General features: G+C 50.0%; 1 protein-coding gene across 3 annotated transcripts in view; it reads right to left on the bottom strand.

Annotated features, from left to right (window-relative positions):
• Positions 1 to 624: 624 nt before the first annotated feature.
• TNNI3K (TNNI3 interacting kinase) overlaps positions 625 to 24,694 on the bottom strand; it is a 44,864-nt gene continuing 20,794 nt past the window's right edge. The window contains exons 10-25 of one of the 3 annotated variants that reach the window (XM_061365039.1): positions 24,275 to 24,369; positions 23,481 to 23,630; positions 22,449 to 22,535; positions 21,387 to 21,443; positions 20,288 to 20,380; positions 20,014 to 20,071; positions 19,729 to 19,923; positions 19,273 to 19,377; positions 12,544 to 12,596; positions 11,106 to 11,158; positions 9,310 to 9,442; positions 8,393 to 8,502; positions 5,769 to 5,828; positions 4,160 to 4,329; positions 3,583 to 3,662; positions 625 to 1,774 (exon numbers count right to left, since the gene is read on the bottom strand). In XM_061365039.1, coding sequence (XP_061221023.1) covers positions 1,698 to 1,774; positions 3,583 to 3,662; positions 4,160 to 4,329; positions 5,769 to 5,828; positions 8,393 to 8,502; positions 9,310 to 9,442; positions 11,106 to 11,158; positions 12,544 to 12,596; positions 19,273 to 19,377; positions 19,729 to 19,923; positions 20,014 to 20,071; positions 20,288 to 20,380; positions 21,387 to 21,443; positions 22,449 to 22,535; positions 23,481 to 23,630; positions 24,275 to 24,369 — 1,576 coding nt within the window. In that variant the 3' untranslated portion in view covers positions 625 to 1,697. The remainder of the gene's footprint in view (positions 1,775 to 3,582; positions 3,663 to 4,159; positions 4,330 to 5,768; positions 5,829 to 8,392; positions 8,503 to 9,309; positions 9,443 to 11,105; positions 11,159 to 12,543; positions 12,597 to 19,272; positions 19,378 to 19,728; positions 19,924 to 20,013; positions 20,072 to 20,287; positions 20,381 to 21,386; positions 21,444 to 22,448; positions 22,536 to 23,480; positions 23,631 to 24,274; positions 24,370 to 24,694) is intronic. The other 2 variants (XM_061365041.1, XM_061365040.1) reach the window with 2 other exon arrangements.

Raw genomic sequence — 24,694 nt, 5'->3', positions numbered from 1 at the left:
TCTCCAGGCTGAACAGCCCCAACTTTCTCAGCCTATCTCCATACAGGAGGTGCTCCAGCCCCTGAGCATCCTCGTGGCCTCCTCTGGACTTGTTCCAACAGATCCATGTCCTTTTTATGTTGAGGACACCAGAACTGCACACAGTGCTCCAGGTGAGGTCTCACGAGAGCAGAATAAAGGGGCAGGATCACCTCCTTCGACCTGCTGGTCACCCTCCTTTGGATGCAGCCCAGGATACGGTTGGTTTCTGGGCTGCAAGCGCACACTGAAGCCAGCTCATGTTCATTTTCTCATCGACCAGCACCCCCAAGTCCTTCTCCTGGGCTGCTCTGAATCTCTTCTCTGCCCAGCCTGTAGCTGTGCCTGGGATTGCTCCAACCCAGGTGTAGGACCTTGTACTTGGCATGGTTAAACTCCATGAGGTTGGCATCAGCCCACCTCACAAGCGTGTCACGGTCCCTCTGGATATTTGTGACACAGTCCTAAATATTTCCCTTGTGGTTGAAAGTTTGTTGTGAGTTCCTCTTGCTTCCTGTAAGGAAGGATACTGAGTCTGTCAAAACCAATCCCTCCAACCAAAGCAAGCAGATGGGTAAGAATACACAAGGCTGGAAGAGAGCAGTGAATGTAACCACCCAGATATCTGTATTCTCAGCAAGCACAAAGCACTCAAGGACCAGGCTTTGGGGAGCTGCAGCCGGGGGCTGCTGTGCTGGGGCTGTGCAAGCCCATGGTGCAAGCATGAGACACGGGATGTGTCTGGGCCTGAGGGAGCTCAGACAGAAAATGGGTCTCAAACAGTAACAGGCCAAGGGGAATGGCTTGAACCTGCCCGAGGGGAGACTGAGCTGAGCTCTTAGGCAGAAGCTCTTCCCTGTGAGGGTGCTGAGGCGCTGGCACAGGGTGCCCAGAGAAGCTGTGGCTGCCCCATCCCTGGCAGTGCTCAAGGCCAGGTTGGACACAGGGGCTTGGAGCAAGCTGCTCCAGTGGAAGGGGTCCCTGCCCGTGGCAGGGGTTGGAGCTGGAGGAGCTTTAAGGTCCCTTCCAACACAAACCAGGCTGGGATTCTGTGACTGATCTGGTTCAGGAGCCAGAAGCGGGAAGATCTTCAGCTCCGCATGGTCTGGATGGTGGTGGGAGCAAGAGGCTGCTGCTCCTCCTGACCAGGGCAGACCAGCGGCTCCCAGCTCCTTCCAGTCAGCACGGGGCTGGTAGCCCCTCACTTTCGGCCAGTCCCAGCTGTGAACATCTTGCTTCACAGCTCTGAAACTACAACAGATGCATTTTTACTTTCACCTCATTATGTTATTGAAGCTCCAGGTGAGAGTGCAGCATTCCTTGTGGGACATTAGAATCACAGAATCATTTAGGTAGGAAAAGACCTTCAAGATCATCAAGGCCAACCACTAACCCAGCGCTGCCAAATCCACCATTAACCGTGTCCCTCAGTGCCACATCTACATGTCTTTTAAATCCCTCATTTAACATTAACATTCATTTGTTAAAGAAGAGATGCACACCACCAAAAACCCCTAACCTTCAAGCAGGTCAGCAGAGGAAGATGCTAAAGCAGGACTTGTGACGGGGACATTTGCCACCAGCACATGGAGCTGTTGAGGGTGCTCAGTGCAGCACTGGGAGCCTGGGGCAGTGCTGACACGGTGATGGGTCTCTCTGCAGACGGACGGCTCATGCTGTCAGCTGCTTTCTTCAAAGCTGCCACTGCTGCTGCAGGAATGAAACCTCATGGTGCTCATGGGGTCCGACACGTACCCTGCGGGGCACAGAGAGAGGTTTGGTGGGGCTCAGCACCACCGCGGCTCCCCCAGCCTTCCCTGCAGTGAGAGCCTCAGCCAGGTAACGTGTGTGTCAGTGTGGGTGAGCAGGATCATGCCGGTACCTCCTCCCTGGCTGCAAACTTCCCTTGGACATCCTCTGCTGAGGAGAGGTTTAACTCGGAGGTAAACAGGCCCTGTCACTCGGTGAAGAATTCACAATGAGCAACACAAAGCAGCCCTGGTCACCGACACAAAGACACCAATCTCGATGTTTTAACGGCACGGTGGAAGTTTGCCATTGGAAATTACCTGCTGTCCTTTCAGCTGGAGCTGCACTGAAGCGTTCTGACAGAGGTGTTTGTAGAGCATTTCGGTTCCTGACACTACCAAACAGAAACCGACCGCTCATCCAGCCCTGTATCTCTAATGCACACTCCAACAGTGCCAAGGAAACCGGTGCTTCCTTTGCACGGTGTCACTGGTCACCTGCTCCCGCCCCTCTGATTTCACTGGGCTAACTTGGAGGGTCTCTTCTCCCCGAGCCCTTTGTTCCCTTTTGCTCCTCTCTAACACAGGCCCGAGAACCCCGCTCCAGCCTTGCCCGGAGGGGGTCACCGAACATTCCTGTTCCTGGCTTTCTTCCTCCCTGAGTTTCCCAGGTGCCGGGTACCTGATGAGAGCTGTGCCCTAGGAGCTGCTCCCTGCGTGCTCCCTGCAGCTCTGCAGCCACGTACAGAGCAATAACAGCAGAGCGTCTGCTCTGGGTCAGTTTCAGAGGTCAGCACCTCATCACTCGTGACAGCAGCGCTGCTCCTGGTGCTGTGCACAGCACATGGGGAGATCTTCTCTTCTTCTCACCCCATGTGCTCTGTTAGAGGAAGGGAGGGAGCGCAAGGGCCATGCTGGGGCCCATGCAGAGCTGCAAAGATGCCAAGTGTCGGATAGATGCTTCAGGCAGAACGAACCACTGAATTCTGGTGACAGAACAGGTTGGGAAGTGGCAGGAAAGGGGACGGATGCCAGGAGAGGAAGTGAGGAGGCCCCAGAGCAGGGGATGGCAGCAAACGGTGAGGATGGTGGAGTCGCTCCACACAGCTGCCACTGGAGCACACAGGGAAAGGTGCCTCATTGCAGCAGTGATGGCAGGAGCAGACGTTGCACAGCCCCTCTGCCCGCAGCAGCACCGACACCTTCCTGCTGCTGCTCCCGGGGTGTGTGTGTCCCTACCCGTGTGTGCTGCCTGTCAGAGCTCAGCCCCGCGCTCGGTGCTGAGGATGCTGCTGCTGCTCTCTGCCATGTAAGGCTCAGGGCTCCTGCCACTGTTCGCCCCCTTTCTCCATCACATCCCAAAGTCTGATACAAGGATTTATGACAAAACCTGTACCCAGCTCTCAGAACAGGGGGGTGGCACAGGCAGTGCCAAAGGCTCGGCTCCTGCCTGCTCTGTGGTGCTTTTGTAAGAGGGCATCAGAGCCTGGTTTTGCATTGGTGAACTGCAGCGCTCTGCATGGTGGTGCCTCCAGCAGTGGCTTCAGAAGATGCCTCTTGCGCTGCTCTGTCTGCAGGCTGCCTGCCTTCCCCTTGAGCTCCAGCACACTGCATGGGGCAGGCACAAGGTGGGTCCGTGGTGCTGCCATTGGGCTCAGCAAGAGCAGCAGGTGCAGCAGATGGACCCCTGTGTGTCAGCACTGCAGTGAGCCGACCCCATCCAGCCCCTGCACTGTTCTCTCGGGGGGTGTTCTGGTGCTCCGGAGGGGCAGCACTGTGGGTCAGCCACACCGCGGGCTGTTCTGAACCAACTCACCGTTCTTGTCGATCGGGGGGTACTGGAAGTTTCGTCTCATGTCATCCAAAGACAGACCCTGAGAAGGGTGTTGCCCCGTGCTGCAAATGAAGCAGGAGGGATTGGGTTAGGTAAGTGATGAGGTCACATCTCAGATCATCAGAACTTCTTCTACACAGATGGAAGGAAAATACTAACATGAAGTCCCTCAGCCTGATGCCCAGCCACTGGCATTTGCAATAACCAAAAAGCAAGAAGTTATGAAGCAAGAATATGTCTCCGATGCTCATACTGCATCCACTCTCAGGATAACGTCCCTCAAACAGACTGTTTGGGGCTTTACAACTGTTTGTATGTTGCTATTCCAGAAGCAGTGCTAGGCACCAACCTGAGATCAGTGCAGTGTGTTTTATGCCTCACTGCCAACAGACCCCTGCAGGTAGGCTCATTGAACTGTCTCTCAGTCCCTGACCAAACCCACTGTCCTGCGAGAGCCCGCTCACCCCTCATCCCAAGGGCTGCCATGTGCAGCACTGTCCCCACCTCCTCTCCCCAGACCGGGCCGGACACGGGCTGCCCCAGGCAGGGCGGTACCTACCTCTGCGACCACACCGCGTACGCCCGCGCGTTCAAGGCGTACTCCAGCTCGAAGCGGCTCCGCAGCGCTGCGACGTGGCTGCGGCCGGGCCCTGCCCGAGCAGCGAGGCAGTCGGAGGATGAGGAGGGGGACAGGGAGCCGCTGCTGTTGCTGGAGGCCGGGGACATCAGCTGGGGTTAAAAGCAAAACCAGGCACTGTTGCTACGGATTTACAAACCTGCCCTCCTGTTTATTGTGTCCTGCGTTTCACAGAACCCCAGCCTGGTTTGTGTTGGAAGGGACCTGAAAGCTCCTCCAGCTCCAACCCCTGCCACGGGCAGGGACCCCTTCCACTGGAGCAGCTTGCTCCAAGCCCCTGTGTCCAACCTGGCCTTGAGCACTGCCAGGGATGGGGCAGCCACAGCTTCTCTGGGCACCCTGTGCCAGCGCCTCAGCACCCTCACAGGGAAGAGCTTCTGCCTAAGAGCTCAGCTCAGTCTCCCCTCGGGCAGGTTCAGGCCATTCCCCTTGGCCTGTCCCTGCATTTCCTTCAAAGTTTGGTGCACAAAAACCTCCTGGCTTTGACCAGCTGAGGAGAGGAAAAAAGGGAGGAAATAGAGGAGGTGGTGGGAGAAAACTCGTTATCGGCTGCAGTACTTAACTTACCAGCGGTCTTGCTCCTTAAGGCTCCTCTCAAACAAGGCTGTGCCCTGGCTGTAGCACAGCTCAGCTCCACCTCCCTGGCTAAGTAATGCTTTCCCTTTTTCTTTTCATGTATAAGCTCTTGCCCCAGATATCCTCCAGCATGCTGCTGCCCGTGTACCACAGCAACCTGGTGTCCCATGAGGTGACACGGCTCCTTGTGATAGTGCTTCACCTGCTTTTCTGCACTGGAAAGCTTCCACCTCCCCTGGAATACCCTGCTGCAGTCAGAGCATGAAGGAATGCGGTAGGTTACGTGTGTCTTCTCTGACCCCTAAGCTCAAGTGCAGGGATCCCTTTTGCAAGGAGTTCTTTGGTTTGGTTTGTTCCTTAAGACTGACATGCACCAATGCACACAGAAGATACCCCTTCAGGAGCTGCAGCCCTGAGTTATCCACTCTGACCGCTCATCTTACACCAGGCTGAGGGCTGGTACATTCATCTGTGTCATAGCCACAGCCCTGAGCAGGAATTGCCTTTGCATTGCCTCTTACGTTGTCTGGGGTTTACTTTTCTCCCAAGGGCCTTGGCCAGTTTGTCTTTGATTCTTTTTAACCTGAGCAGTCTGGGATGGGAGGAATGGGACCATAAAATCCTGCATGGCCCCAGCACTGCGGGCTCTCCCTTCAGTGTACTGCTTGCTCACAGCAATAGACGGGTCCTGCCTCCTCCTCCCGGCACCGGTATAAAGTGCTTCTCACAACGCGCCTTCATCACCCAGCGCACTGGTTAGTGATGGCAGGCACTGGTTAGTGATGGCAGGCACTGGTCAGTGATGGCAGGCACTGGTTAGTGATGGCAGGCAATGGTTAGTGGTGGCAGGCACTGGTTGGTGATGGCAGGCACTGGTCAGTGATGGCTGCAGGCTCTGCCAGCGCCTGCTGCAAGCCCCGCGTGTACCCCGCAGCGCACCCGGGCTCACCCTTACCTCAATGTTGCACAGACATTCCTCCAGTTTTGTGACTACTTCGGAGAACTCCGGCCTCCCCTGCGAGCACAAGAGCAGGCAGAGCTGGGTCAAAGCAGATTACAGTGGCCCCATTCCCATTCCCCTTCCCCTGAGTTCTGTGGCCCTCAGAAGTGACTGCCCTCTTGCTTCTGAGAACAGGAGCAAAACACCTCTAATAAAGCTCGTTTTAGTAAGTTTTTGCCCACATCTTGTGCAAAGTTCAAGCTGACTGAACCGTCAACTGCCTTACAGCTCTATCACACAGCTCTAAGACATGAGCAAGATTAAGTGGTGCTGGAGTGATACTGATGAGTGACAAAGTGCATTAGGATTCTGAAAAGAGTTTCTTTGCACTGTGGCTAAATGATCTGTGGAGATGCTAACAAGATACAGTGACTGTATCCATTACATTGCACTTGCTTAAGTCAACAATTTAATATGACATCTTATTAATACATCTAAACAGAACGCGAGTTACATGCTTATGAGTATTAGCAACTATTTTACAGTTACGGAAGACAAACCAACACCCCCTGCCATAACATGAGCTCCTGCAGTGCACAGACAAGAGTGAATCCAAGAACCCAGGAAACACTAATGACAATAAATAACCCAGTGGTGAGACAAACCAGCTGTGTCCTGAGCTGCAGGTGCATTGGATGGGCCTTGGAGCAACCTGCTCTAGTGGAAGGCATCCCTGCCTGTGGCAGGGGTTGGAACTGGATTGGCTTTAAGATCCCTTCTGACCCAAGCCAGTCCAAGATATGATTCTATGATATGATACACATCTAATCCACAGCCCTCACACTCATGCATTATGTACATAACCAGTAAGGAATACAGGAAGGGGGCAAAGCTCTCTGTCATCAATTGGTTCCCTAAAGAACCTCCCTCTTTCCTTGTCTTGGTAGACCACTTGAGCACATGCTTTAGCTCACTGCACCAGGTAAGAAAGCTCTCAGGTACCAGACAAGGGCAGGTTCAGGCACATGATAACCAATCTTTCCATGCTAGGCTAACTAGGAAAGGGACTCCAGGCCCAAATCCAGGACTCAGTTTCCAGTAGGAAATGCAAAGTCTGAGTATCTGGTTCAGTCTATGAAGCTCTAACATGAAACAAGGCCTCCTGTGACATCAGGAAGTGACACAGGTTCCCAAATCTGCTCCCGTTCATCTGGAATGAGGCTTCCACAGTGTTCAATTAACAACTGAGTAACAACCTGGTGCCAGAACAGCACCAGAACCCAAGCAATCAGTGGAAGATTCCAAACCCGAAGCCTTCCCTGTAGTGTGCTCCCTAGAGCAGTAACCACCCTGTGGGATGCTTTCTAAGCAAACTGAATTCCCAGGCTCCGGAGGATATTTCTCAGGCAGTTCAGAGCCACATGCAGGGATGCCTGGGACACACACAAGGATGCTGTGATGGACCACTGAGGGCCCCCTGCCTGGCTGGCACATAGAAGCATATAAAGGACCAGCCCATCTTCATAGCCCTCTGTGTGAGAGATGCTTCATGGAGATGACATTCATCTGGCTGCTTTCTATTTTCCATCCCCAGGGAACACTGTCAAAGCCCAGGAGTTAGGGACAACCTCACAAAGGCCAGAGCAGTAATGCACAGGGTCCAAAATCTGCATCACTTTCATGTGCACACACACAGACGTGTGCAGGACCCATCCAGGCAGGAGGTACAACTGGGATGCAGCACCAGCAAAGTGCTGCCTTTGGGAGATCTGACCCTCACTATGAGGACAGGGATATAAAGACCTGTTAGGGGTCTTTATATCCTACCTCTACCCTGAATGCTCTCAAGCACCATTAACTCCTGCTGTGGCCACTGTGAGGATGATGAGCTTTGCAGACTTGCTTTAGTTAGTTCATGTTCCCTTTAGTGCAGAAATAGCAACAGGCTGCAGAAGCCAACACAACCCAGTCTTCCTTTAACTCCTGTTTCATAACCTCAGAAGGAAACGCTTGTGTATTTTACTTTATTAACGCTGTTGCTATTGCGTTAGTTGGGATAATCAGATTGTATTCTCCAGTCATCAACACCGCCCTGACTGCAACAGCTCCTGGTTAAATCAGACTCCTGTCCTGCAGGCACTGCTGGACTCCAAAAGACAGGAATTCCAGCCAATGTAGCATGCATCTTGACATTCACGGAGCAGTTACTTTCTGTCCTAAAGGAGAGACTGTGAATTGCAGCACATCTCTGAGTTTGTCTTCAGCAGCATTAACCAGTCCCAGGGGAAAATTCCCAGCTGGGGAAAAGTACTCATTGTGTTCACTAGCTTAAGCCTTTGGAAATTAAATTCAGAGTCATATGGGGAAAAACTGAAATAATAGGAAGAGCCGTAAAGAGTGTAGATGGGTGGAACAGGAGGGGCGCAGGTTGGGGTTAGCAGTGCGCTCTCACTTCCCAGGCCATGCAGACCGCACCCCAAACCAACAGCAATGCTGCCGAGAGCAGCGTGGTCGCAGAGCAGCAGCTGCCGGTGTTCCCGCAGGCTCACCCTGTCACAGCCAGAGCTGACCTGGCCCCTGCACGGACCTTGCCCCCCAGCTCTGGGCAGCCAGGGGTGCCCGCCCCCGCCAGCACTCACCTCGGGACAGGCGTTCCAGCCCCTCATCAGCAGCGCGGAGATGGGCTTGGGGATGGAGTACCCGATGGGCGGGCGGATGTGGTGGTACGCCATGTCCGCAGCTGCCGCTGCTGCAGGACAGACACAGGCACCGCGGTCACCGGCAGACACAGACAGCACGGTCACTGACAGACACCGTGGTCACCGGCAGACACCACAGTCACCGGCAGTCACCACAGTCACCGGCAGACACAGACAGCACGGTCACCAGCAGACACCGAGGTCACCGACAGACACCGCGGTCACCGACAGACACTGACACTGCAGTCACCGGCAGACACCGCAGTCACCAACAGACACCGCAGTCACCAACAGACACTGCAGTCACCAGCAGACACCGCGGTCACCGACAGACACTGAGGTCACGGGTAGACACCGTGGTCACTGACAGACACTGAGGTCACCGGCAGACACCGCGGTCACCAGCAGACACGAGGTCACTGGCAGACACGCGGGTCAGCACTCCCAGGCAGTGACACACACCGTCAGTGGTACCACTGAAACACCCCACCTGTGGGCACAGGGACATGGAGCCACCAGGCTGGGGGCTTAAAGAGGCTTCCCAGCCCACACTGTTTGTATAGAGACAGACAAGGCAGCCAGCAGCCCTGGGTGGAAACATGGTGCTGCTAAGCCTGGGCATGGGTGGAGAGAACCTGACTGTGCTTAGACCCAAGAGAAAGAAACCCACACAGAAAAAGGCCTTTGGGAGGTGAAATGAGTCAGTGTTCATCTCACCTTAAAAAAAGGTATGTTCATTATTAAGCCAGGGTGATGGGTGTAGTCCCGTTGTGGGTAAACTGGTATCAGACCCAGATCTCCCAAAACAACCCCAGTCTAAGAATCATAGCATCACCTAGGTTGGAAAAGCATCTTACCTGGTTTGAGGTGAGCAAATGGGATTTCACCTGTTAACAGCTCCCAGAGGCACAAGGCATAGCTGAAAACATCTGCTTTTATGGTGTACCTCGTACACTGGGTGAACACCTCAGGGGCCATCCAGCGTAGGTTCTGTGCATCAGGAAACATCAATAATACGTGTTAGCATTTACTTCTTCATGTGTGCATCTTTGCCTGTATTTGTATGGGTTTTTCCTTTCTTTACTCCCTTGTCTCCATTGGCCCATAGAATAACTGGTAAATTTGCCAGGAAACATTTTCACCCAGCTTGCAAAGTGCAGGCACCACACAGAACAGCATTAGCACGGCAGCAGTCTCAACCATAAAGCCAGAGTGATCAGGTTTTAAACATGTGAGCAGTGCTGGGCTAAAACCAGGACACCCAGTATCAAGGCCTGGAAACCACATTGTAAGGTCTGACAATGCCATATAGCACCTATCAACTGCTAGGAGCCGGTAGATGAAGAAACTGGCTCAGCTGCATTGGGCTGGTGCCTTCTCCCCTGGGATCCCCCTGCTTGCTGCAGAAGCCCCATCCTGAGGCTTTCTCACAAGTAACCAGCCTCTGACCAGGGTGATGGGTTCAGGGTGATGGGTTTAGGGTGATAGGTTCAGGGAGACTGGTTCAAGATGATGGGTTCAGGATGATGGGTTCAGAGTGATGGGTTCAGGGTGACAGGTTCAGGGTGACGGGTTCAGGGTGACAGGTTCAGGGTGACGGGTTCAGGGTGATGGGTTCAGGATGATGGGTTCAGGGTGCTGGGTTCAGGGTGACGGGTTCAGGATGATGGGTTCAGGATGATGGGTTCAGGATGATGGGTTCAGGGTGATGGGTTCAGGGTGATGGGTTCAGGGAGACCGGTTCAGGATGATGGGTTCAGGGTGATGGGTTCAGGGTGATGGGTTCAGGATGATGGGTTCAGGGTGCTGGGTTCAGGGTGACGGGTTCAGGATGATGGGTTCAGGGTCATGGGTTCAGGATGATGGGTTCAGGGTGACGGGTTCAGGGTGATGGGTTCAGGGTGATGGGTTCAGGGAGACCGGTTCAGGATGATGGGTTCAGGATGATGGGTTCAGGGTCATGGGTTCAGGATGATGGGTTCAGGGTGCTGGGCTCAGGGTGCTCGTGCAGGTTTCTCCTCACAGCACAGCCCAGCCCTTCTCAGCGCACTCCATCACACCCCAATGGCACACAACTCTGCTGCAGCAGTGCCCACTTCTCACCCAGCCAGTGCCTGTCACCAGGGGTGGAAAGGTGGTTGTCAGCCCTTGGTCCGGCACCACCAGCATCAGTCGTTATGATGATGCAAACTTCATGACCATGGGGTGATGCATGGAATGCATCTGGACTGAAACTCATGAGAACAACCATACTGCCTTGTCAAGCTGACTCTGAGCAGCAGGCTTGTAATGGAGAAAAGAAAAACAGTGTGGAATAACTAATTCCCTGCTAGGATTAGGAACAGGAAGCACCTGCCAGCACCCTGTGTATGTGCGTGGCTAGAGTGGATAATAAATGACACTTCACTAAGGGTCTGGGGGGCAATGGAGCTCCAAAGACAACCTAAACCCCATGATTTTCTCTTGCAGATATTCTACATTCATTCTATATTAATGAGGTTTAAATGAAAAAAGAAAACACAAAGAAACATTGAGATAAAATGCGATGCGGGTTCATCTTTTCCAGCACAAATGCATCTGATGTCATTTGCTCCTGAACTGAGTTTGCATGTATGTTTTGAACTAATGATGTGGAACAAAGCAAGAAACAAACCCCAGGTTGCTTTGTCATATTGTCTTCATCCAGGGACTGCAAAAATCTAGATTCTGAAACACACAGAACAACAACAAGAGAAGTTACAGTCAAGCCAACGCAGACACACAATGCAGGGCACCAAAGCCTTGGTAAGAGGTGGGGGGTTTATTAAGTAATCATCTGGGGGCTTTGCCCAGGAGAGCTGTGACAGCAGCTTCCCAACGAGGCTTCTGCAGCCTGCGTGCCAGATTCAGCTCTGCCATGAAACCTCCATCAGCATTAGCAGCAGTTGGCAGCAGCTGGGGTCCAGCTCAGTGTCACCTCATGGCCATTTGTGTGGGTCACTATAACTGCACCTAGGCTGACATCAGACTGCCACTGAGCCCTGCTTTACAATGCCTGTCAGATGCATTGACAGATGCCTGTCAGTCTCTGGCAGTGTCAGAAAGGCTTCCCACTGGGAAATGAGAGATCCTGCATGAACATAGTGGAAGTGGTGGCACATGCCCCATGTTGTGATGCAGGACTTAGGAGCCCTTGCCATATAAGACTGCACTTCAGTGTACAAGTACATGGATGAGAGCATTGCCAGCATCAGCTTGGATGAGCAGCTCCTCCTTGCCTCGGCAGGGCTGATAGCAGCAGGTCTGGGTCAGCACTGGGTGCATCACAGGCATGGTGATGCTGCCACCACCCTCCTCCTGTGTTAAGCAGCTGTTCACGTATCTCTGCTGGTCACATCTGTGGTGACATGCATGGTGGCAATGGCCAAGGCTTAAGTCGGGTCCAACTGAGCTCCCTGCACCAGCATTAACACACTCAGTAGAGCTTGTCTGACAAACACCAAGACAGTGCACAAAGTCCCGGTTCATACAGTGCAGCCTGCCCTGGTTTGGGACACAAAGTTAGTGGGGTCTGTGACTGAAGGGACGGGCTGCATTCTGCTCTGCTAACTAGAGTGAAAGAAACCGGTCCTGCAGCCAAGGGGCTCGGTGCCAGCAAGCAGACCTGCACCATCACAGACTCATAGAGTCAGCCCGGTTGGAAAAGACCTTTAGGATCATCCAGTCCAACCACTCCCCCTGTGCTGCCAAGGCTACCACTAACCCATGGCACTGACACCATCCTCAGATCCTGAGCACTAGGTGAGAGTGAGGAGGGCACACCTCTTACAGGCATTTTCACTCACCTTCTTCCTGTAACCTGCTCAAACTGAGCACATCATCTCACCAGCACCCGGGCTTCCTGCTCAGGTAAATGGGGTGCTCCACAGACCTGAAGGCTTATTTGAGATGAAAACTGGGGCTACAGTTGAGATGAAAAAGGCTACAAGCCTTTTGTGTCCTCTCACAATAACAAAGCAAGGAGCAAACTCCTCAGCATTTCCTCAGCCAGCACGTGTTTAGTTAGAGAGAATCTGAGGTCCATTTCTAAATGTTCCATAAACTCTCCTTACCTCCAAAATCAGCAACAACCGCATGGCCGTCCTCATACAGCAGAATGTTGTGACTGGGGGGGAATACAGAAATGGTCAATAGTGTCTTAAAGGTGGTGAAAAATCACAGGTTTTGGTTCCTAGCTGGGCTCATGAGGGGTTCAAATCACCTGCTTAAGTAGATAAATGTCTATAGATAAACCACTTTGAGCTACGTCTGCTCTTTGCTGTGATAAGGTACACATGAACTCCAAGGAGGCAAACCCAATAACTTCATAACTGAGAACATCAGTTTTGAATCAATAGTAGAGCAGAAGAATGTCTGTAATTAGCTACAGGTCAAGTGTAACAGCTTTATTCAGTGTGTGCACTGATTCCCAGTGATGAAGTGGAAAAGGTGACAGTTGAATATAAATGCAGTGATGGCCTCTAAATGAAATGACATTCTTTTCTCTTTTAAAGCTTTTGCAAGTGTAAATCCATAGTGGCAATTTCTAATCGATGCCAACAGGAAGAAGGGAAAGACAGATCCCATGCAGGACTATGGTATGTGTTTGGTACAGCTGTACCTGCTCACCTGCATCCAGCTCAGGAATCCTTCCAATGGGGTTGGCATTTGGAAATGCCACCCGTTGACTTGGAAATTCCTGTTTGGAACAGTATGTGCTGATGGAAAATGAGCTATTGATCAACTACCTGCGAACACAACCACGCAGGAACGAGCAGGAGCTCGAGGGCTTCCTGCCCGGATTTATCCAGGAGTTGCACATGCAGAAGTGTTGGAATGACTCAGAAAGGCCACTGGGACAGAGATTGCAGAGGCTGCAGAAAACGGATGATATACAACTAGAGACTATGCTAACGTCCCAAGGGAAGAGAAGCCCCAGGGTTCTTGGCAATAAACTCATTTAGCAGAGCAGGTTGGGAATAAGCCCAGGTATTGCCAGGAATGTTCAAGATGGCAACGTCCGATTTTGTCCTGAACTAAGATGGGATCAGACATTTCATCGTGTGCAAAGAAAATGATGTTCTTACTTGTAAGTACCTGAGTGACCTACCTGAAGCGTTTCCCCTGAGTTCATTCATCCCCTAAACTGGCCTAAGTTATAGTGGCAATAAACCCTAGGAGCCAACCTTCAGCTGTCCAAAAGCTGCATGTAAAAAGGAGAATTCCCAGGGTGAATCCCGGGGACCTTCGTGCCCTACTGACACCAAACGCAAACTGTCACTTCCCTGGCAGCAAGTACGGGAGAACGGGGAACTTCCAGTCCTGCCTGCCAGGTTTATGCGCAGGCTGGTCAGCAGAGGGGGAGCAATGCACGGTTTGCAGCGTTTCTGCTCCTGGGTTTGCTGTTTGCTTTCCCTGTGGGTCTCTGCGGTACGGATCGATGACACCCTTTGGCGACACTTGTTTTAGTTTAGATGCATCAGTTAATTCTGGAGAGATGATTCAGATGACATTTACTTTGCCAAGAGTATAGAGAGAAAGAGCGAACAGTCACAAGGGGACTGTTGGAGTAGATCATCCCTTCCTTCTGCCAGCTCTGCTATTGTACAAAGCCTCAATCTGAAAATCTAGCTTTCTCCTAATCCCAGTTCCCATTCCATGGCTTTTGGCTGGGCAGTGGCACCTGAAGTTAAAGCCACTGGCAGCAGTCCTTCTGCTTCTGTGGCACTTCTTAGTGTAGGGGTAGAGAAGCAAGGGACTGAAGCTGTTCATCAAAATAACCCAGATTGAATCTAGTCCAACATGTCCTCTCTGCTGTGTTTTGTATGGGGCTCAGTCTAATCTGCTGGTAGGGTTTGCCATGTGAGATGAAATATTCAGCCAGAGATAAGGTCTGAAGCAGCATTGTGTGTTAGTGCTGGGTTTCATAGAGAATTTCCTTTGAAGTCAGCCAAAATGAAGGGGGAGGTTTTGGACCAGATGATCTCAGAGGTCCCTCCCAGCTTAACTGCTCTGTGATTTTATTAACTGCAGCTCTCCAGTGGCCTCTCTTTAATCTCTCAGCAGCAAGCAGCTCTTCAAGCAGCAAACTACATAGGGGGTTGCAAAGGGAGTTCATAGAATCATAGAATAGTTAGGGCTGGAAAGGACCTTAAGATCATCCAGTTCCAACCCCCTGCCATGGGCAGGGACACCCCACACTAAACCATGGCACCCAAGGCTCTCTCCAGCCTGGCCTTGAACACTGCCAGGGATGGAGCATTCACAACTTCCCTGGGCAACCCATTCCAGGTCAGTAATTCCCCAAGCACTGAGTAAATTACCTATAGGCATATTTATACACATATGGGCTCTTGCTTCTGTGGGTCCACAAATGCCTTTCAGATGCACTTATTTCCTGCTCCTCTTCTTCTTCATGCTATACTGAGTACATAAATCAAGGTATCATTTTACTACACTGCTGACACATTGGACAGCATAGAGTTACCAGGGCTGAAGTGTCCCCTCCACATAAACAAATGCTGGAAAATCATATATAAAATCCATTGAAAATGGATTTACTGATCCAAGGAAGCTACTGCAATTGATTTGATGTTCAGCAAAATGCACACAGGAGAAAGCAGAAAAGCACTGATTCCATGTGAGAACGAAGAGCAAGGCTTTTGGAAATCAGCATCACACACGCTGGTTTTCACACAAAGTGGGGATGTAGGAAACTGCACAAGAAGCTCTGGCTAGGCCAAAGGCTTCCAGGAACTCTGGAAGTGAAGGTTTCCTACAGCAGTCACTAGGTCTTCATGGCCTGTGGCTTTGGAGAGGGCTGAGCAGGTTACCCTGGGAAGGTGCAGAGTGTGGACACCCTGATGCTGACATGGTATTTGTCAAAATGCTGGCTGTTCAGAGTTCAACAAAGTGTAGAGTGTAGGAAAAGAAGAAATGAAAAGCTTGGCAATGGCTTACAAGATGAAGGGGAAATGAAAGTAATATTGATGGCCTCAAAGAAAAAGCCTAGCTTGCCCATATTAGAGCTGTAGATACGAGCAAGAACAGCCAAGTGAGGAACACAGATTTCACCAGATAACAGTGTTTAGGACAGAAAAAGGTTAAGCTCTCCCAACCAGGACTCCTACAAATCTTCAAGGTTTCTGGTTTCACCTAACCCAAACCTTAAGATGATAAATTAAATCATTGAAGTGTAATGGGTTCATACAACATGGCCACAACTCTGTCAGTTCATAGTTAACCTGACTTTAGCTCCCATAGATACTTTCCATCGAAATATTTAAGTGATTTGAGTGCAACACAGAATCCCAGAATCCCAGACTGGTTTGGGTTGGAGGGACCTTAAAAGCTCATCCAGTTCCAGCCCCCTGCCACGGGCAGAGACCCCTTCCCCTAGAGCAGCTTGCTCCAAGCCTTGTCCAGCCTGACCTTGGACACTGCCAGGGATGGTGGAATTGTTTGAAGACCCCCACCAGGTGTCAAATGAAAATGTTAATCCAGGCAAGACTAAAGTAGAGAGTCCTGAAGGCTGAACCCTGGGCTGAACCCTGGATCCTGCAGAGCTGGAGTCCTCTGTGGTCTTGGTTCAGGTTTGAGCTCTGTCAGCAGGGACAGAAATGATCACCATTTCTCAATGTGAATATATCCATTGAGCCCCAGCTTCAACTTCGACCTGCTCAGGGATAGCACAGACCCTGACTACACCAAACTTGGCAATACACAGCCTAGTGCTGGTGTGGCAGCTTTTGTGGAGAAGCCAAGAAATCAATAATAGACCCTTTCTGTGCATGGACCCTTTCTATACCCTAACCAATGCCAAATGCTTCTCTTGGTGCTGTGTGTATGGACATAGCAGGCAGCAGGCGTGACCTCTGGAAGGGTTTGTTGGTCTGTTCCCACCACTGAACACTACAGCTGCTGAGTTTGCTTATTATAACCCCCAGAAATAAGGCTTGGGAGGTGCAGCTCCAAAACACTGTTGTTGCCTCAATGGCACTTGGAGATCTGAAAGCCACAGATGAGACAGGGACTTGTAAGCCTCTGTTTTGAGCCATGCAGCAAGAGAAGCCGGAGCTGAGCTGACGGAAGGTTAATGGTGAGTTCAGCAGGATCAGAAATCCATTGTCCTGTGCTAAAGCCACGCGTGGTTCCCGATGGTGGGGCCGAGCAGTGCTCTTCATGGGGCTGTGGAAGGAGAGTGGGAGGAAAGAAAGAGGAGCGTGTGCTCAGGGCTGCCACAGGCACACACAGGGCTGCGGGGCTCGCATGTGCGGGGCTGCTCCGTCCCGGGGCAAGAGCCCACAGAGCACATTGGCTGTGTGTCCCTCTCCCAGGGAACAGGCCATTGAAAGATCCTTCTGCCTTTAGCACGCTGTGGGCCTAATGAAAGGCAACTGCTATTTTAAGGTTTCACAAGGGGGTTTCTAACAAAGAGGAGTTGCAGACACCATCCCCATTACCACCAGGCTTCCATCCTTGCTTTCATCTTCCTCACTAAGCCGGCTCTCCGGAGCTTTTACAGACAGTAGGAGCCATCAAATGAAGGTGAGTCACTCAAAGGCTTGTCCCAACCATGTTCAGCTGCTGTGGCTTAAATTAAATAGCTGCTAAAATGGTCTCTCTTTTTTATTAAAGTGCTATAATCATTGTGGCTACAACCCTCACTGCAGTGTTAGTAGTAATAAGCTGATACGTGCCACGATTGCTGATAGCTGTCAGAACTGGAAAGCAAAAGAAAACTCCCAATTATTCTCCAAATGGAAGGATAACCCCTTTTCCAGGGCAGAGACATGAAAGGTCCATTTTCTCTCAGTTCTTTCAAGCCATATTGCAGATTTATTGAATGCATTATGTGCATTGCATTGGATTTCAGATCTCACAAAGATGGTTACAAGCTATGTGAAGCTTAAGGTACAAAATGTGAGGCTCCTGTGAATCCGCTGGCAAAACTTAACACAGAGTTTCCCTCTTGGTGTTTCTCTTCAATTGTCCTGAAGGTTTTCATCCTGTAATAGTGCCTTGGCTGACTGGGACTCACGCTGCAAACACGACTTCTGCTCTCGCACTGGAAACCTTCAGCAGTTAAGCTACTCAAAGCACCACTGATCACATCAGCACACTGATGTCCCTACAGCAAATTATCTTGTGACCCCATAAGTAAGATCTGGTAAAAGTTCTGAAAGGCAATGATGCACTTGTAGGCTCTCTAGGGAGAGAATGTTTTGCCTTTTCTGTCGTGAAAACATGATTTAAGCCCTTGAGAGCAGAACTATCCTCCTAAGAGCCAGCAGTGACAAGGCTCATCCGGGTCTTTGCTGTCCTAAACCAGTTGCACAGGCTGCAGCACTCAGACATGGGCTCTTGTCTTGCATCACAACTGAGGCAGGAGCTACAGCTTCAAACAAAGCATCTCCCTCCTCTGAGCCTCACTGTTTGTGGCCTGAAAGGGAGCTGTGAAGGGACGGAGGTGTATGGGGACACACAGGGAGAAGTGGCGGATGCATGAAGCCAGGGTGAGGAGGAGAGAACCTTGACTGTAAGAGGAACACCCCAGCAATATCCTCCTTACCCCCTGTTGATCACAGCCATACACGTGGCTGCACAGCCCAACACAGCAGCAGGGCCTGCAGCCCAATGCTGGATGCAGCCATTCCTCTACTCGTGGCAGTTTCAGTGTGAGCTGATGGATGCTCCTGGACATCGGAGCAGGCAAATACAGCAAAGTGTGCTAAAACCTGCAGTCAGAGCGTACAGCAGAGTTTGTGCCAGGGTTTGTAGGCTGCATTTTTCAGCCTCAAATAAAGAAAGGTGGTGTTTCTTTTGCACCAGTGCTGTGATTTGCTTCCTCAGCCTGCAGGGGAATGCTTTTCTTTCTCAACCAAAGTGGAGTTGTTCTTTCATTTAAAGAATCTCTTCAACAGCAGGTAACTCCTTCCTGCAGTGCCCCTTTGAACCCAGTGGCACTGAGGAGAATTCAGGATTTCATTGCAGACATGCCTGGCTCTCTGGTTTGTCACTGGGTGCTCTCTCCTCCCCTCTGGGCCGTGCTGTTCCGCTCGCAGTGCCAGCAACACGCTAGAAAACTGCTGCTGCCTCGTATTCCCTCAGAATTCCATGCCAGAACAGGGCCCAGGCCAACAGACGCTTTAATTCTTAGCTCAGCAAAGGGGAAAAACAGCTCTACAAAGGGTGGTAGGGACAGGCCAAGGGGAATGGCTTGAATCTGCCCGAGGGGAGACTGAGCTGAGCTCTTAGGCAGAAGCTCTTCCCTGTGAGGGTGCTGAGGCGCTGGCACAGGGTGCCCAGAGAAGTGTTCGATTGAAGATGTCCCTGGTCACTGCAGGGGGTTGGATTAGATGAGCTTTGAACGTCCCTTCCAGCCCAAACTAGTCTCTGATTTTATGAAGACAAGTGAAATGAATTCATGTTTTGGAGTAAAAGGCTCGTACTGAAGAAATACCCTAAGCAGCAGGGAGCGTGGAAAAGCCATCCCACAGGAGCCCTCATGCAAGTGTGCTGTAAGTGGCAGTGTTCAGACAAGCTACCAGTCAGGGAAACCACACACAGAGCTGGCTGCTGCTCAGTCCACTACAGTGTACCGAAGCCTCCAGTGGATGTGGAAGCCTCGTGTTGCAGTTCCCAGCCCAACCAGTGCCAGCAGACCTTCCTCCAAGCCCCATCAGTGTTACTGAGGTACCACTCAGGTACCGGAGCCTGTGGGTACAGGGGAGGCTGCAGAGCATGGCTGCTGCTGGAGGCTTCACAATCCTGGAATGGCTGGGATAAAGGAAGACACTTACCTGTTCAGGTCACGGTGTATGATGGGTTGGGTGAGGTTGTGGAGGTACTCCATGCCTTTGGCAACATCTACAGCAATGATTAACTTAGACTGCAGATCCAGAGTTCTGTATGTTGAAAAAAAACCCCAAACCAAAGAAATTACTCCAAATGAATAAAGAGACATAAATTACCTGTAAATTATTCTTATCTGTACATCTTGGAACCTTTACGATTGCTTTAAATACAAAATATTGTCACATAAGCCATGGAATGTAAATGCTGATAATGGGAAATAATAATGATTTTGTGACAACCTATTAATTTCCCTTGTACATCAAGTTATCTACATCACAGCTAACATTTTTTCTCGTGTGTTCCTTCCCCTGTTGGTTTGCACTGAAAAACATTCACATGGGCACTGGTTTGCCAGTCACCCCGACCTGTACTGCCAGCCCCAGCAGGGATGGAGCAGATACCTCTTTTGTTCATGGAGCAGGGAGAAGAGCGATCCCCCTGAGATGTACTGAGTGACAATAGCGAACTGGCTGGGGTCGTCCAGGCAGGCTCCCACAAACTGGATGACACACGGGTGGTTCAGGCGGCAGAGGATGGAAACTTCGCGGCAGAACATGTCCACGTCCGATTTGGAGCAGTACGTGTTGGCTCGGTAGCTGCGAGTTCACACAAGGGACACAGTAATGCAGAGACAGCACGGAACAGGGGGGGCAGTGCTTCAGGGTGGAGAACTCTGATGAACTCACCGCTTGATTGCCACGATTTTATTTCTGCATCGTCCCTTGTACACTTTTCCAAAAGAACCTGAAACAGTTTGGAATACATAAGCACAAAGTTCTTGACTGTGAGCACCAGGTGTTTCAAACGGGAGCATCAGGCTTTTCAAACGGGAGCACCAGGTGTTTTAAACGGGAGCATCAGGCTTTTCAAACGGGAGCACCAGGTGTTTTAAACGGGAGCATCAGGCTTTTCAAACGGGAGCATGAGGCATTACAAATGGGTGCATGCTTCCTCGGGTACCTGAGCCGATGATCTCATGGAACTCTAGGTCGGAGAGCTGCAGGTGGAAGTGTGATGGCAAACCAGCCCGGAGCAGGAGCACGTCTGCCTTCTCTGCGAAGGAAAACACTTTCCTGTTGCACAGTGCGGGTCATGGGGAAGGGCAGAACATGAGGATTTACCCTCACACACCCCTGTGCTGTGGAAGCTGGTCTTCCTCCCTTAAATCCTATTCCCTTTTCTTTCAGTAACCACAGCAAAACCGGTAACAGACCAATGCAATGCCTCAGCTGTCTGGGGCTTTCTTGGCTTTCAGTCCTTACCCCTGCTGATCCCTATCCCAGGGCATATTCTACCTTCTCATCTGATGGTTGTATAACACTCTTCATACACAGACTTAGCTCCTGTTTTCCTGTAGAAGCTCATCACTAATGCAGCAGATGCAATCCCAGATCTGACCGACTCTTTAGTGTCAGGGGAATCTAAATTTTGCAGCTTCATTTTGTTAGCGAACAGCTGCACCTTGTTGATCTTTTTGGTCTGTTATATAAAGTTTATCAGAACGTTTCTAAATGGACTATTTCAGCACTGCTGTGTGCAGGATGTCAGGGTTTCATTATACCCGCAGTGTGTACTTGAAGTGGAAAATTGAAAACTCCACAAAAAATGAACTATTTTAAAGCACAAATATTCATCTGAACGTTTTATCTGTTTGTGGTTCAGGTTAACACCAATTATTTTGGGATAGAATTTTTCTTGTAAAGATAATCCAGGCACTTTACAGTGGATTTCAGTGTGATATTGCATAGATGTGTGTGCATTGGTTTGGTGCTAAATTCCAATCACATCCTTTTCTCCAAAGAAATAAAAATGAATGTATTGCTTAAAGTAAATGAAAATACGAGGAATACAGAAACTATCATGATGTTGAGCAACAAAGGGGAGGATATCATTTCCTACAGTTACCCTGGGGAAATATCACTGCTTCTCATGCCCATTGTTACATTTCTGAACAATTAAAACCCCAGGAGTAATGAATCTTGTGCAGTGTGTGCAAGCTGACAAACGTCCTGGGTAAAAACACCATAAAAGTTCAAGTTTTCCATTGCCGTTAAAATACCTTTTGTCATGCTTTTAATCTTCCCTAGAGGGGATGGAACTGACACATAGGAACCATCTGAAACAGAAGAACAGAATGAGTTTTGTGGAGCTCAAAGCCAGCAGAAGCATCTGTACTGATAAACTAATGAGGCAGTGATTGCTCAAAGAATGAATAATAAAGGGGTGGACATGCACACAAGCACACTGACACATGTGATTGTGTGCTGGGTTGGGCTGGGATGGAGTTAATCTTCAAAGTACCTGCTGTGAGGCTGGTTTGGATTTGTGCTGGGAACAGAACACTCTGCAGTGGTTTATTTATCTAACTCCTTGCTTCAGCATTCTTCTCAGCACTTGTCATTCAGTTGCCAATACAAATGAGCATTTTTGTAGCAAAAAGGGTGATTAATTCTTCCCAAGAGGGAATTAGGTAGTCAGATAGATACTAAAAAACACGAACGGGACTGAGCATAGAAACCTACTGAGTGTCAGCAATCAGAAACATCAGAGCTAAGCACCACAAGGAGAATGGCTAGACAAGGTATTAGGATGGGAAAAGGCAGGAGTAACGATTACAAGGGATTGATCTTCATCTCACAGCTTAGCTTTTTTTTCTAGTGAGTGATAGGAAGTGACAACTCCATTTTGAGATAAAGGAAGACTTTTGACATATATAGAGTACCTGGGAAATGGTGGTTCTCATGACACTGATTTTATAGTGAGATAAATATATATATCTTATAGAGAGAGAGCTGGGCCTGGAGAAGAGACGACTGACAGAGATCTCACAAATGCATACAGGGGTGGGTGTCAAAAGGATGGGGCCACTCTTTTCAGTGATGCCCAGCAACAGGCACAAACTGAGACACAGGAAGTTCCATTGGAACAGGAGGAAAAACTTCCTTATTTTGGGAGTGGATGTGATGCTCTGCAACCTGCTCCAAGTGAGCTTTAGTAGGGGGTTGGAATGGATGATCTCCCATGGTCCCTCCCAGCCCCAACCACTCTGTGGTTCTGTGACTTCAGTGATCATTGGATCAGACCCTTCAGTTAGGGAATAAAGTGATTTCTCAGACCATACCTCCACCAGGTTGTGAGTATTCGTTGCAGGGGGATTCATCCTGAGGTCTCTTGTAATGCTTCAGAAGGGTCACAATGGCATCGTGACCTGAGGAAGAAAGAGGAAGTCTAAAGATGTGCAGGTAAGCTCAACAGTCTTCTTTTTTAAACTGATTAATACAAAATCAGGGGATTTCTAGAAAACTGCGCAATGTGACCATTAAACTTGTAGACACAGGTACAGCCGTGCTCATTGGAGCCATCCTGTGATCCTTAACTACGGAAACACAGGGAAATACCTGCCAAGAAAAACAAGGGTCTTACTGTTGCTAGTTCACCTCATCCTAAAATGTGAAGGATGGCAATAGAGCAAACCCTGCTACAGAAAGCCTACAGTGGAAGCTGACAATGCTCTGCAATAGGCCTTGCAAGGAAACCAGTGCCTGAAAAGATTTCAGTTTTGGTGTCCTAAACTGGACTCACTATTTTGCCAGTATCAGGTTTTTGAAAGGCTTTTGAAATCCACAGTTCTCTATCAGCCATTCTCGTAAGAAACGGTGCTGCTCTTGGAGGAGGGGGAGCATCCTGAAGTCATGGAGTCAAAAACAGGACAGAAAACTGGTCCACGCAGGACAGTACAACAGGAGCCATGGAAACGGCCTTGCTGTGACCCGTACCTGCAGGAATTTTGGATAACTGGCTCTGTTTCCCTCCTTGCAATGCCTCCTTCAGGAACAAAACTAGAACTTGCTCACAGACTGAGGGAGAAACGGCCTCTGCTGACCAGGCTGCCTGTTTTCTGTTCTAGCAGCACAGACACACTCCTGGCCTTGAGGTTGTGCTGAATCAGACTGATGCTTAACAGAGGGTCTGAGAAGATAAATCAAAGGGCTGGGTTCTACAACCCTTCATTCCAGGCACCAGAAAGCAGATGGTGAGAGCTCTTATTCTACAGGTACTGAGGGGTTATTCTGCAGTGTTCCTTCCTCTGCTGTTCCCTCTTCCTTGTGTTCTTCCTATGGGTTTTGTAGCAGAAACAGGAAAGCCAAAATACCTTTCTCATAGGCCCACATTAAACAGGTCTGCTCGTCCTTTTCTCCACTGGACCTGCTGGGATCACAAGCTACCAGGTTCATATCAGCTCCATTATCCAGTAAAAACTGTACCAGCCGAATGTGGCCATGGTAGCAAGCGCAGTGTAGTCCTAGAGTATCAGAGAAGCGTGGTAAGCACAGCTGCCAGAACATCCAAACAGGACTTGAGGCAGCAAGTACAAAGCAGAAATTGATTTCCTATGTAAAGGAATATATTATCCAAAAAGCATGCGAGGCCCCAGGTGAAAATGGAACAGGAACATTGCAGGAACCCCTCTGCTGCCCGCACACAAGGTGTCAGCCTTTACTCTCCCCCCTGCAAATCACACTGAACAGCTCTGTAGGTGAGGAGAAGCAAGCAGAAATAAAGGTGGCTCTTTTGCTGTTGCCTGTGGCAGGGCCGTGGAGGTGTGAAGCCCTTCAGACACCAGATCCTTCATGCCTGGTCCCTTGCAGAATTATACTTGGGCCCAATTCCTGAACCTACTTAGAAGCCCAGCTATGGGAGAATCAGTCTGCATCGGGTTTGTTACTCATATACAAGCTAAGGAGCCTGGCACATCCTCACTGAACTTTTACCGCTGCTTTGCACGCCTGCAAATGTATTCCAAAAGAGCTGGGATCTGTCTGAAGTGTAACTGGGTGCTGACCATTGAATTACTGGGGGGTTACCCTGGAAATCCTCACGTTGTGTGGCTTCCTGATTGTTCAATGCTGGAACGTACCCTCCTACCCATAATGACGGTGATGTTACCTGTGTGCCCATCTCTTCCCTGGTGGTTGATGCTTACAACGTTCTGGTCCAGAAGAAATTTTACAAGTTCTATGTTCTTCCCATAGGTGCAAGCACTGTAAAATAAAGGGAAATGTGAATGCTGTAGTCCATAAAAGGACAAATACCTCAGCTAGCCCAATGTTAACAAATCATTACACAGAGATAAAACTGTAGAAATAGAATAAAGGACCTTTAGTACTGCATGGTTCACTCACCAAAGCGTGTTCATTCCATTGTTCCAGGGACATTCTAGTTATTGTATAGATTCATTTTGCACAGTTATACAAAGTCTGTTTTGCAGAGTGCCTCTTAAATGACACTTTACAAACTTAGAGCATCAGAATCAGACTGTTCAACCACCTTGTTTCTCATGCAGGGCTCCTGGACTACCTGGTTCTA

This window comes from Neopsephotus bourkii, unplaced genomic scaffold (genome assembly GCF_033783945.1).
Source record: "Neopsephotus bourkii isolate Nb327-2 ecotype Australia unplaced genomic scaffold, CSIRO-AGI_Nbou_v1 NB_1269, whole genome shotgun sequence".
Classification (NCBI taxonomy): domain Eukaryota; kingdom Metazoa; phylum Chordata; class Aves; order Psittaciformes; family Psittacidae; genus Neopsephotus; species Neopsephotus bourkii.
The sequence above is the reverse complement of the archived record's forward strand: the minus strand, read 5'-3'. Positions and strand labels throughout refer to the sequence as shown.